This window comes from Rutidosis leptorrhynchoides, chromosome 2 (assembly GCF_046630445.1).
Source record: "Rutidosis leptorrhynchoides isolate AG116_Rl617_1_P2 chromosome 2, CSIRO_AGI_Rlap_v1, whole genome shotgun sequence".
Lineage (NCBI taxonomy): Eukaryota > Viridiplantae > Streptophyta > Magnoliopsida > Asterales > Asteraceae > Rutidosis > Rutidosis leptorrhynchoides.
The window spans coordinates 701,154,334-701,168,482 of record NC_092334.1 but is presented as its reverse complement, the minus strand read 5'-3'; the positions used below and the strand labels follow the sequence as shown (position 1 = coordinate 701,168,482).

Below are 14,149 nucleotides of genomic sequence, written 5' to 3'. Positions count from 1 at the left end.
TTGTATATAAATTGTCATGAACTCTTTTGTTTGAAATTTGAAAAGTAATGAATTATAAATACATATAATCTCATTCAATTAAAGAATTTTTAAAATTTCGCATAAATAAAGAACGAAAATGCGGTAATTGCGTGCACAAAAAATTTAACATCTTTTATTCTGCGGCAGTCTATAATACGCAAGGCTCATTTTTCAGTATTTTACTACAGTAATCACTATTTTGTTGAACAGCCATTATTATACAAAAATCACTAGTACAAACATATCATATATTTATCATAAGATTCATAACCTACGCTTACGGAAACAATCAGAAAGGAAAAAATAACATGTATACAAACATTCTTCAATTAAAACAAACCACCTCCTGCGCCAATAAGGATTTATGTAAAGAATCCCAAAAACTCCCATCAAGAACACAAACCATGTGGAGACCAAACTTGCACGAAAGAAAACCATATCCACATCATACCATTTTTCTTCATTTTCTTCCGGCGCCATCATTATTGTAGAATTTGTTGTTTCAGGTGCACAACTCTTGGCTAATGGTGGTCCACAAAGAAATGGATCGTCCCTGTAACTATCAGCAGTAAACGTTGAAAATTGATTCATTTGTGGGAGACTACCAGACAGATTGTTGTTAGCAACAATGAAAGTTGACAAAGAATACAACCCAATCAGTTCTGATGGAACTTTACCACTCAAATGGTTTGATGAAATATCCAGGCTCTCTATATCTGCTAGATTTGAGAAAGAACGTGGTATGGGTCTCGTGAGTTTGTTATGAGACAAGTTAACTGCACGGATGTGAACCAACATTCCAAGTTCTTTTGGTATTTCACCGGTTAGATTGTTACAAGATAAATCCAACCCTGACATGTGATCAAGGATTCCACCTTTGTACGAATCAGCCCTACTTTTTGTTAGGAACTGAACTTCATCTTGTTTTTCATAGATTTCACTCATTCTTTCTCCCCTCAAGTACATGTTCAAAACACTTTCATACTGATAAGAAGATTGAGTGTCATCTGGTCCCACTCCAGATGAGAACTTTAAAAAGACAAGCTGGCCACTTTGAGTAATATTTTGTAAGCAATTAGGTATTGAGGCAGAAAGGAAGTTTCTAGATAAGTCTAACAATCTCAAATAAGATAACTGGCACAAGCGCTTAGGAATAGAACCATTGACGTTATTATTTCTTAAAATGAGGATTCTTAAATTTGAGAGTTCACCTAAGAAGTCTGGAATGTTACTTGATTGCTTGTTATTGCCCATATCCAAAGTCACAAGATTTGTCAGGTAACGGACCCTGAGAAATTATTTTGTGAGATATCGAGATACGAGAATGAGGCCGTCCCACATGGGAATTGACCTTCGAACATGTTGTCTCGTATCAAAAGTGCATTTAAAGATGCCAGGTTGGTTAACCATCCTGGAATCACACCTGAAAATTGTTAGTTATATTTTGGTTAGAAGGAAAAATGGAGTTTTGTCCCACATTGGTAGAAGAGTGAAGTTGGAGGTGAACTCCTTGGCTATAAAAGGAGGCCATGGGATTACTTTCAAAATGCACCAATCAATACACTTTAAGTATTTGATTATTTCTTTCTTTCTTACCTTTGTTTGAGAGTTGTATTAGTTAAATATTTTGGAGAGTGTAGTTGGCTTAAGAGAGTCGTCTATATCATTGTAACAATTTGTGATATAGTGTATTTCTCTCTTTGGGGGCCGGTGGTTTTTCTCCTGTTTTGGAATTTCCACGTTAAATCTTGTGTTGTGTATTGTTCTTATTTCTTTACTATTATTGTTGGGATGGGTGGTGGGAATTAGTGAGACCGTAATTTCCCAACAACTGGTATCAGAGCGTCAGGTTTGACGGGGGTCTCGGTTATAGGAGTCGGAGTATGCTCTGTGGTTGCCACGGGAGTGGATCGTCCATATCAGAAACGAGTTCTATTGATCGTATAGGGTATCTGGTTAGACAATATTTTTTCTGATTCGTAGTAATAGTTGGATTTGTTAGTGGCGAGTTGTGGATTTCCGATTTAAAGGGTCCTGGCTACCTGCTACATCTTTTGGCTATTCGAAACGTGAGCAAAATCAGAGAAAGTGTTGTTTATAGGATACGGATACGATGTCGAAGTTCAGTCCAATGAGGTTTGATGTAGAAAAATTTGATGGGAGGATCAATTTTGGCTTATGGCAGGTTCAAGTCAAGGATGTGTTGATTTAGTCCGGGTTACACAAGGCATTGAAAGGTAAACCCACCTTTGTTTCCGGCAGTGATTCTAGCAGTAAGTTCGATGAAGAAGAATGGGATGATATGGATTTGAGGGCAGCAAGTGCGATTCGTTTGTGTCTTGCAAAGAACGTGCTTGCAAATGTGCACGGGTTATCAACGGCAAATGAGCTTTGGGTTAAACTAGAGCAGTTGTACCAGGGCAAGGGCATCTCAAATCGGTTGTGTCTTAAAGAACAATTTCATACTTTGCGTATGGATGGGGGTTCAAAGATTTCAGATCATCTGAGCATTTTGAATGGTATTGTTTCGGAACTTGAAGCTATTGGAGTTAAAGTGGATGATGAAGATAAAGCTTTGAGGTTGATATTATCTTTGCCATCGTCTTATGAACACATGAAACCTATTTTGATGTATGGGAAGAAAACTCTGAAGTTTGTAGACGTTACTAGCAAGCTCCTATCCGAGGAGAAAAGACTGGAAGGTAACGGGGTCTCGTCATCAGGAGATACGATAGTGTTGTGTTCGGATAGGCGAAAGAGAAACTCTGGGAAGAATCTGGTATGCTGGAGGTGCGGGAAGACTGGGCATGTAAGGGTTAATTGTTCAGGTGGAGCTAATTCGGTAAATGGCTCTAAAGGCGCTAATGATGTCTCCGTTATTACGGAGAGTGACGAATTCCTCTGAAGTCACACCATCCTCATGGTGTGTCCGCGCCACCGTGGAAAGGGATGTTCGTTAGCGGTTCCACAAATTACACATGGGCATTGGTTTGGCGTTGATGCAGATTGTGTGGTGGAAACTGATGTTGTAGCTGATGGGACTTTCGGGAAAGCCAAACAGGAAAGTTGCACCATAAAGTTTCAGCTGGTTGTTCAACAACATGTGCCGAGGTGATATGCTTGGAATGTGATATTCTAAGTGCTATACTCTTAATGGTGGAGTATGATAATTCTTGTTAAGAGTTATGATTGTCTGTGATGACAATGATTGTCGGTTTAGACAATGTTCGGTAAAGATGCAAGTTTTGTCTCTTGGGAGATAATGTCAACGGCATGAAGATGAGGATCTTGAAGTTGTCGTCGAGGAAGCGTCTACATCGGTTATCTTTGCAATGTGGAAGCATGATTATTTTCTTCTATCCAAAAGGTGGAGATTTGTTAGTTATATTTTGGTTAGAAGGAAAAATGGAGTTTTGTCCCATATTGGTAGAAGAGTGAAGTTGGAGGTGAACTCCTTGGCTATAAAAGGAGGCCATGGGATTACTTCCAAATTGCACCAATCAATACACTTTAAGTATTTGATTATTTCTTTCTTTCTTACCTTTGTTTGAGAGTTGTATTAGTTAAATACTTTGGAGAGTGTAGTTGACTTAAGAGAGTCGTCTATATCATTGTAACAATTTGTGATATAGTGTATTTCTCTCTTTAGGGGCCAGTGTTTTTTCTCCTGTTTTGGAGTTTTCACGTTAAATCTTGTGTTGTGTATTGTTCTTATTTCTTTACTATTATTGTTGGGCTGGGTGGTGGGAATTAGTGAGACCGTAATTTCCCAACAAAAATAAGTTGCCACTAATATCCAACATGTATAAAGATACACCTTCATTACTGATCTCTGTTGTGAGCACCCCTGTAAATTGATTATTATCTAACAACAGAATCTGTAGCATACTACTTGCGTTGAATTTTCTTGAAAGTACTTCACCGTACAAATTGTTATTAGATAGCAGTAAAAACCTCAACAGTGGACAGTTAGAAAGCAATCTCTCCGGCACTTCTCCTGATAAATTATTGTTAGATAAATCCAACATTTGTATGCTACTCAAATCGCCCATTGACCAAGGAATAGGGCCGTTCAAAGCATTTTGAGACAAGCTCAAGTACCGTATATATGGAAAAGTATTTCCTATATCAAGAGGTATAGTACCTGTTATTTGATTATCTGACATATCCAAAGACCGTGTATTAGCGTTTCTGTACAACGGCATACCACCAATAGTACCTGCAACTGAATTGTTCCTTAAACTAACAAATTCCAGATCTGGATTACTATTAATCAACCAATTTGGAAATTGCATCTCCAGTGAGTTATGAGACAGGTCTAGTACTTGTAACTTATGTTGCTGAAGTAAAAAACTGGGAAAAACCCTTCCTTTAAGCCTGTTTATATTGCAATAAGATAGCACAAGAACTTTCAACTGAAACAGCCCAACCTATGGGCTCTTCTGTTTCAACCTCAAATTTGTCATTGTTACTTCTGAATTCAACAAACTCCAAATTTGTATGATTGGAGAAAGAGCTAAATGATAATGAGCCCTCAAAACTATTATAACTAAAATCAAGATACTCGAGAGATGTGAGATTAGCAAACAGTGATGGTGGAAGTGTTCCCGTGAATTGGTTTGAAGAAATATCAAAGAGTTTTGAGAGATGTTAGACTGCTCAAACACTCTGAAAGGTTTCCACCAAACTGGTTTTCACTAAGATCAAGCTCTCGGAGGTTCTTCAACCGGCAGAACCCTGCACTCAATTGTGTACATATCACTCCCTATTGGGGGTGATGATATGTACACAACCAATTTTTGTTATGTACACAACCATCATGCTTTACAATATTGTACTGTACAATACTGTAAAGCATGATGGTTGTGTACATAACAAAAATGGGTTGTGTACATATCACTCCCTATTGGGAAAATTACAGTCATCCTTTAGAGTATTTAGATTTATTATCTAAAAATATTGCTACAAAAGGAGTGCACTGATGAAACCACATTATGCGGATTTTCAGTTATGCAAATACATTTAAGAGTATGCATTTTAGAGAAGTTACCATCATCTGGTAATGAGCCGTTGAGCTGATTGTTAGCAAACGAGACAACTTTAAGTGAAGATAATGAACTTATTGCAGATGGGATGCTCCCAACTAACTGATTATCACTCATATCTAACACCTCCAGATGGCGTAAAGATGCCAAAGCTATATTAATTACAAAAGCAGATTAAATATGGGTTAGCTAGTAATCAATACACAAACTCTAAAAATAGATTTCTGAATAGTTGTGTATTATGAGAAGTTGAAAATGGATAAGATTTTGCATCACCTGATGGAGCCTTCAAATGAGTTGGTAAGTATTTGATCATACTGAACTTCTTAAAGCACTAATAAAATTTGTAGGCAAACGAAACAAAAACCAAATACTTTACCTTCCATAGGCAGTGTTCCATTGCTAATATTATTCCTTAAAGACAAAAATCTTAAGGATGGAAAAGAAGCCGTTGCCCGCATGACATCATCTTTATTGAAGTTGTTCCAATTGAGATTTAAGTGCACTAGGGTGCTCAAGGTGCCTAAAACATAATGTCAGACAAAATAAGTAGAATACACAACACCAAACAATGTATACTGTAATGTTAATATATATATTTGAAAATTGATGAAAAGTTATGCGACGTTATCTATGTATTAGCTATATATAGACATAGATCAGTAATTACAACAGCTGTTTATAATCATATTTCTGAGACATTTAGTGTACTTATTAATCTAACCATTATATGTGAATGAGTCTAGGCCACAATCGATTGATTCGAATTAAGGGCAAGAAATCAAATTAGGGTTTTAGATGTTCTCACTGAAATCAGATTTGAAAAAGTAAATAAATAAAATTTTTGAATTGAACAAAATAGCTACCAATGAAAAAAATCCCTACAATCGCCAGAACACAATTACAAACCTGGTCTTGAAGCAGATGAAATTAAGTGGATTAAATCGTCTTCCTGTTTTGATGCGGTTTATCGTCTTCCTGTTTTGCCAATGGGCTTTGCCTCATTGGTCACCATGTTAACATGGTGTTCGAGGAGACCAAGGGTTCGAGTCTCGGGGGGATTTTCGTGAATTAACTCTAACCACTAACATTGCCTTTCAAAAAAAAAAAAAAAAAAAAAAAAAAAAAAGGGGAGGAGAAGTATGAGAGTTGGGAAAAAGGACGATTTTGTTTGTGGTTAACTATCATCGCGTGTTTTTTTTTTTTTTTAATTATTAGAAAGGTTTTTTTTTTTTTTTTTTTTTTTTTTTTTTTTTTTTTTAGGGATGAGTGTATTTAAAATTGATTTATTAACTAATGTATTTTTTTTTTTTTTGAAAGGCAATGTTAGTGGTTAGAGTTAATTCACGAAAATCCCCCCCCCCCCGAGACTCGAACCCTTGGTCTCCTCGAACACCATGTTAACTAATGTATTTAAAGGATGATTAATGGTCGTTGGATTAAGGGGTATTGTAACGTAATTTTCTAATCTAACGGTGATTAAGGTGGTTTTGAAAACATTTATTACTTAATAAAAACTCTCTTTTAATGTATAATAGGAAATAGGATTAAGGGATGATAATTTTCCATTAGAAATCAACATTTCAAAATATGGTTTTAACTTTATACACTACTTATTTTCTCTAACTTAATAGCAAAAATAAGTTAGAAATGTGTATTATTTTATATTAAAAAACTACATATTTTTCCAAGCATAAAAGCATTTGAACTATATGAGACACCCTTTGTCAAACTATTTTTAAGTTATACTTTTTTGGCCCCCCCATAAAACTTGCTCAATATCCGTCACTAAGGATGTGGCATCTTCTACATATATGTATCATACATGATATATGCGCTAAATCAGTGTTCGGTAAGTGTATTAAACAATTAGGTTTAAAAAAGAAGCGTTCGATGTTTATATTGAAAGTAAGTTCCATATTTTTAAGATGTGAAACTAACAAAAGTGATTTATTGTGTGTGGTGCGTGTCACTTGGTCATTGGCTCGTTTTTACTTGTTACGGTAATACTTACTTGCACCACGCACCAAGCACAAGGCACCACACACCGTGCATGTTGGGTGGTACGTGGATTCGTGGTGTGTCCGGATTTTCAGACGTTTCAAATTCTGTTTGGATAACATTTTTACCGATAAAGGGGGTTGTGAACACTTTTGTTTTGCACCAACCTCGCACCACGCACCACTTCGTTCACAACTCACTCGAAACTCTTGCGTTTTGCACCAATCTTCTACATATGATTCACTCAAAATTCTCAAGAATATGGAAGCTAATGCTCAAATTCACATTGGTGTGTGTTTTATTCGTGATAACCCTCTATAGTCACTCTTATCGTTCAAGATCTCGTTTGCATTTGGCGCTTGGAGACCGTGCAATGTACGTTAATCTTTGGCCCATTGAGCTTCCCTCTCACTTCGCCCATAGTCCTTTTTGGTGGTGAAAGCAGTGTAAAATTCGTACAAAAGCGTAAACGATCGATTACATATCAGAAAATTTGACAAAAAGATCAACTAACAAAAATGAACTTGTCCGTTTTTGTAGCATATTGTCCCATGCCTTGCCGATCAAAGCGTAACGAATGATTAATTGAAAATATCTAATGGGAGGTAGAAAACTATGCTATAAAGTCATATCATACCGGCCCAACCCCAATCGATTCCTCTCACTCTTGCGATTGGGATATCTGCAATAGCTGAATCTTTGTTTTGACCAAGAAGCGAAGAAGATGGGTACATATTGGTACCCATTCCGAAAGTCTACGACCCGTTTCCTTGCCAATAGCTAACTGATCACCGGTGATCATCTTCACATTGGCACCAAGGTGCAGGGCCCGTCGAATGGTTTCAACACTGTCGTGTCTTGGAGGGTCAAAATGTCGCAATAAACCGACAAACTCCTCCGGGCCTCCAGAGCTCTCCTTTGTTTTCTCGGGTACTGTCTTTATGATTATTGATAACCATTAGTTTATTGATTCAAAAGTTAAAAGTTTAAAACTCTAGAACATTTTAAACACAAAGATACTTGCTTGTTGGAAAACGGCTAAAGAACGAAGACCACGCTCAGTAAATTTATCAATGATTGGAAATACCTTATTCTTGTCATCTGTCTTTAGGTTGCATAACTCCATAATCTAAGAGATTTCATGACATGTAGAAACAACATAAGAACATAAGGTCTAGGTTCACTTAGTGTGTAGTTTTAACACGTTTAGGTACGAATGGTTGATATGGGTTATATGTTATTTTTAACTGATCGAATGGGTCAAAAATAATAGTATTAAACTAGATGAGAAGGAAATGGTTCATTAAACATAGAAATTCTGTGTAAAAAAGTTTTGGGTCAACCCAACCCATTTCAACTAGTACAAGACAAATACCAATTACTCAACCCACCCATTTTGCCACTTCAGATTTCAGTAGCTAGTGTAAAACAGTTTAATGTACCTGCTCAGGTGCACCCTTGCTGACTCTATGCCAGTTTCCGCTTTGATCGATGTATGTTATTGCCGTTCGTTTGTCTGCACCTCAGTGATCCATCCCTGCTTGTGTCCCCTGCAGAATGAGATAAATTGTTTAAGCTTTTGGGTTATTGCATACATGGTGAGACCAGGTTTTTGGTATATGAAACAATGCATAACGGTTAATCTCAACTGCATGGTAAGTTCTCTATCATTCACTGCTTATACATAAACAATTAAGTACAGTACAACAGGGTTATAACGATCACTTACCACTGTTGTTTCTCCAACCACTCTAATGGGTAAGTTAGAAAATTCCTTCCAAAATAGGTCTATTTTGAAAGTTATACAACCTCTCAATTCATTATATTCGCTTGTAATGAATATTATTCATCAAATTAGACGACATATTTACTCGCGATAACGGATGGGATTATATGGCAAGAATGACATAAAGATTTCAGGAACATTAGGCTATGTAGCTCAGGAATACCTGTTAGATGGTAAGCAAAATGAAATATATTTGGTAAAAAGTTATAAGTTTTTTTTTTTTTGTTCGGGTTACCCTGTCTCTACTATACGCATCCCATATTAACTGTTTCTAACCCTTCCCTAGCCACCAAAGATTCGAACATTAAGTTATTTAACATTGAATAAAATTTGTATTTTGTAAGCCAGTAATTTAATGAAAACAGTGGTAATTACAAGTTTAGGTTGCCACCTTGTATATAAATTGTCATCAACTCCAGGGCCGTCTCGCTAATTTCGGAGGCCCTGTTCGAAACTTAAAAAGGGCCCCTATAAATGTTAATCTTTTCAATACGTATAATAGAGAAAATTACCCAAATAGACAAATAAGCCCATCTCTCTCAAAAATAAACGTTGTCAGAAGCATTTTTTCACAACTAGACATTGACTCCTCGAAAAAACTGGGTCAACGTTCGCGACTCGCGAAAACAGCTTTAAACCATTGAAGAAGAGCCACGTGCACACCTGACTCGCGTATCGCGTAATTTTACTCTCGAAAATCACGTTCATCGCGAAAACATTTCTCGGACTAGCAGGTTGCAAATGTCGCGAAAACCCTCTCGAAAACAACAATTATCGCGAAAATGTTAATAATTTCGAGATTGTTTTACCCAATGCACCGATAGTTGCGTTAGCGTTTCATTCAATTCGTTTCATACACCGCAACTACCTTCACCTTCTCCATCGCCACCGCCACCATACACTACCTACATCATCACCATCGTTAACCATCGCCACCAATAAAGGTATATGTTGATAATCTCTTAGTTTTTGTTTCATATTGAAATTTCAGTGATTGTTTTTTGATGAATTTTATTGTTATTTTCATAGTCTTAAACATGATTGTTGTTTAATTGTTAGTGATGAACGAATTGAATTAGAGCGGATTGTAGATCTGAGTTTCATTGTAGAACTGATTCGCATTGAATATATACACTTTTTTACTATGTAAGAATTGAATCTGCACGAGTCCTTAAATGTTTATGTATAAGTTTTGATGTTATGTGATACCAAACACATTTGAAGATTGGAGAAGTTTAACGCTAACTTTTCAGTAACCCTTAGTACTAGCTAACATACTACTTAGACCATTCGTAACGGTAGGGGGCGTGTGTCGGGGGCGTGGGTTGCTTTTTGATCACTAGGACGTGTGAGTGGTTTGAGTGAAGTAGTGGTGGTGTGGGTTAGTGGTGTGGGTTAGTGGAAAGCTGATGTGGCATTTAATTTTTAATTTTTCTGTTTTATTTATTGCTTTATTGAATTTATTATTAATATTTTCAAATTTAATTTTTAAAATTAAAAAATAAACGGATTTAAAATCCGACTGTTAATTTTTTTTTTTTCAAAAACGGATACTTTTTCACCTATAAATACACCCACTAACCCAATTCATTTCACAGACTTCCGATCAGTGAAAACACTTCCGATCAGTGAAAATGAAAACAATTCCCCCTATGATTGTTGCGTACGATGTTCATTACGGGGGTGATTTCCGTAATCATATGAAGGTCTACAAGTCCGGCAAAAAAAATTCATTCGAAGGAATCGATATCCGTGACGTTGGTTTAGACGATCTGCTAGCCTTTCTGAAGGCAAATGTACCGTGTGAATACACCGATGTGTTGTTTTTTCAAGACGATTATGATGATGAGATGGAGGCAAGCTATCTCCGTACCTATGATCAATGGTACGGGATAAAAGATACCATTGAAGATCGTGGTAACCGCATTACTCTGTATGTGGTTCTTGAAGATGAAGAAACGTTGGGTTGGCGTTACATCGATGAAGCAGCCGAAGAAGAAAAAGAAGAACCGGTGGCTCCAGAGTACGACACAGATGGCCGTTTTTTTGATGAACTCTGCTGAATTCATCGATGTTTGTCTTGTGTTTTAAGATCTTATGTTGTATTTCAGTTTAATGTAGTTCTTGTTTAAAAAATGTAACCTTTTGTGTGTTGAATAAAAGTGATGTTTAAAAATAATATTACATTACTCAATAAGTAAACACGAAGAACATTAACTTAAATTACCGAAATTAAAAATTACATAATTTAAAAATCTTAATTGAAACTAGAAATACATAACAAATTACACGTGTTTTGTTATTTTCTAGTTTACCCGTTTTTACTTTTATCCCAATTTCCTTTTAATATCTTCATAGACTTACTTTACATTTTTAACAATATTTTGTTCCTTAGGCACAAATGAGGTAAAGTCGCTGAAGCACCGACTTACAGATCAATGACTTCAAAACAGAATATCGTAAGTTTCTTATAACTACATTTTATGGTAAATATTATAGTATATATTTAGTTGTAGATTAATTCTTATCTTTTTCTTTTTAGGGAAAATACTATTATGCGGATGTTGTAATAAAGTCTAAGATCAACATTGTGTGTAAAATAAATAGGTTATTTAGGTTATATAGGTTTAGATGTCGGCAGATATTTAATGAGACATGTTTTGGACAATTTTTGTGGGCTGACTGTAAATTCGGAGAACCTTCGTTGATACATTTTATGATTTCCAACTTAGTTGATGTTAATTATAAGACGGAGGGCTTGATTTTTGAGGTTGCCGGGAAGAAACTATTTTTTGGCCCGAAGGAATTCATGTTAATTACTGGTTTGGAATTTGGAAAATTGCCTAGAGTATCTGGAACAGGATGCGGACCTTTAAGAACTCGGGTATTCGCATTTGTGGACAAAAAACAATATGTACTTGGGTCTCATCTTTTGTATGCTTTCGAACATCATCACAATTACACAGATTTGGATGTTGTTCGAATTTGTTTGTTATTGCTTTTAGTTCACGGTTTTATTGAATCTGATGCTAATTATGTTGTTGATGATGAGTTACTAAGACTAGTTGAGGATTTTGATGCCTGGAATAGTTTTCCATGGGGTAGCTATGTTTGGCATCACACTTTTAAACAGCTCTCTCAATGTCCAAGACGTGCGGTAACATTTTTTCCTGAACGTCCTGTTGAGAATCCAGTGTATGGTCTTCAAGGTTTCATCCCTGCTTTTAAGGTTAATTGTTGTTTTAGTATTAATTACTCATACTTAAATTATTATAGATAATTAAATAAATTATTTTGCTTATGTCGAAAAATAGATATGGATTTTTGAAGTGCTTCCGTATCTAAGTGAATATTCGATAAAGGAGCGATGCTTGGAGCGTCCTCGAATTGTTGATTGGAAACAAACGGAAGCCATTGGTTGGGTACGGTGTGTAGAGTTGGAAATGAAGTCCATGGAGGTAAAATCCATATGTATGTAGTTAAATTACATCTTAATCTCTATTTATTGTGTTTTTTTATTGTGACATGTTGATTTTTGTTTTAATTTTCAATTGTAGAGCGAGTATAGACCGAGTGAAATGGTGGCAACGGCTCTTGAAAAATCACATGATTACTATAAGCGTACCATGTTGTTTCTAGACGGGGTAAGTGAAGCAAAAGTTCTTGCTAGATTTGAACGTCGTTTCGATGACCTGAATCTAAAGCCTCAAATTACCAAATTTCGGAACATCCCAGAGCTTTTTGAGGTATTTTAAACATCAAGCTTGACTACTTGAATCATTCTTTTTTCATTATAGAAGCAAGGATCATCATGCTTTCGCTTATACATAATAGGCACTTTGGGAGATAGCTTACCCGACCACAACGTGGTGGCCTACTACTAAATCATCTCCCCCTAGAAAAAAAAGTAAACTCGAAAAATATGCAAAGCTCATACAGTGAGACAATTTGATTTATACATGGAACAACTTCGTATCATTAATGAAAATGCATATGATAAGCTTAACCGTGTCGAGTTAGGTAGATGGTCTAGGGCTCATTGTCCTGTAAATAGGTATAACTACTTAACCTCTAATTGTGTTGAGTCGGTAAATTCATTATCAGCTTGCGCACGAAAAATGCCTATAACAATGATATTGGTATTTTTTAGAGGTTTAGTACAAAGATGGTCTTTTGAAAGACGTGCAGTTGGAGGTAAAATAACAAACTCAATTTACATTACATGTTTCGCTCATTAACATGAAATTTATGAAATGTGCTTAATTGTGCAGAGAAGTACGAAAAACTTGGTCATATACTTACACCTTACGCGGAGACAAAGATTTACAAAAGAATACGTAAATCTAACATGTGGAAAGTGTATGGGATTAGTAAAACTCGTTACCAAGTCAACGATGGAAAATCTAATTGTCTCGTAGACATGCAGACCAACGAATGTTCGTGTAAACAATGGACTAACTCTGGTCTAACATGTGGTCACGTTATCGCGGTATTTAAGGAAAATGGTATTGATAACTGTGCTGAATTGGCGAAACAATGGTTCACAATGGAAAGTTATACGTCTACCTATGCTGAGGAAACTACCTTTGTAGGAGATGTTTGTAATTGGGTTATTCCAGAAAATTATCAAGTTTTGTTACCTCCTACAACAAACAAGCGCAATGCTGGTAGACCCAAAAAACGTCAAGAATTCCATCTCAAGGTGAGAGGGTGAAAATAAGAGTTTGCAGGCGATGTGGTGCTGACGATCATCAAAGTATTCATTTTCGTGTCTCCATGACTTCAACAAAATCATATTTTTTCCCCACTTGTGATTTGAAACAACCATAATGCTTGGTAAACATGTTTAGTATTGTTTTAACCTTATGTTGTTTAATTTAATTAATGTACATGCATTTAAATTTGCGATCATATTGATTCTTAGTTAGGTGTTTTACCAGATTACTTTAACACTTGTAGATGTTTTGAGGTAGACAATCACACTCTATAAAGTTTCCAATTAAGCTAACCACCATGGAGCTAACAAGTGTTCAAATGCTACTGCGACTTAATATCCAATTCCTTTCTTGTTTTCTTATATCAGCTCAAACTTTCACACATGTTTTCACACATATTTATAAAAACAAGAATATACATAAAATATAAATATTAAATTGACGATTTATATAAATAAGAATGCAGGTTTTGCGATTTCATAAAAAAAAATTTGTTTATTTATTTTTAGCATTACTCACTTCTTGGCCTTATACTCACGACGGACTCTCCTGAGCTCGATGGTTTGTGGGAAAGAACCAAT

At 35.9% G+C, this 14,149-nt stretch overlaps 1 protein-coding gene and 2 pseudogenes across 1 annotated transcript; 1 reads left to right on the top strand and 2 right to left on the bottom strand.

Annotated features, from left to right (window-relative positions):
- Positions 1-255: 255 nt before the first annotated feature.
- LOC139890420 (receptor-like protein 14) lies at positions 256-6,081 on the bottom strand (annotated as a pseudogene).
- A 1,612-nt stretch (positions 6,082-7,693) lies between these two features.
- LOC139890419 (plasma membrane ATPase-like) lies at positions 7,694-10,444 on the bottom strand (annotated as a pseudogene).
- A 2,368-nt stretch (positions 10,445-12,812) lies between these two features.
- Positions 12,813-13,567, top strand: LOC139890418 (uncharacterized). The gene is made up of 2 exons (XM_071873301.1): positions 12,813-13,047; positions 13,125-13,567. Exons 1-2 carry the CDS (start codon positions 12,813-12,815, stop codon positions 13,565-13,567), a joined length of 678 nt encoding a protein of 225 aa, XP_071729402.1.
- The last annotated feature ends 582 nt before the right edge of the window (positions 13,568-14,149 follow it).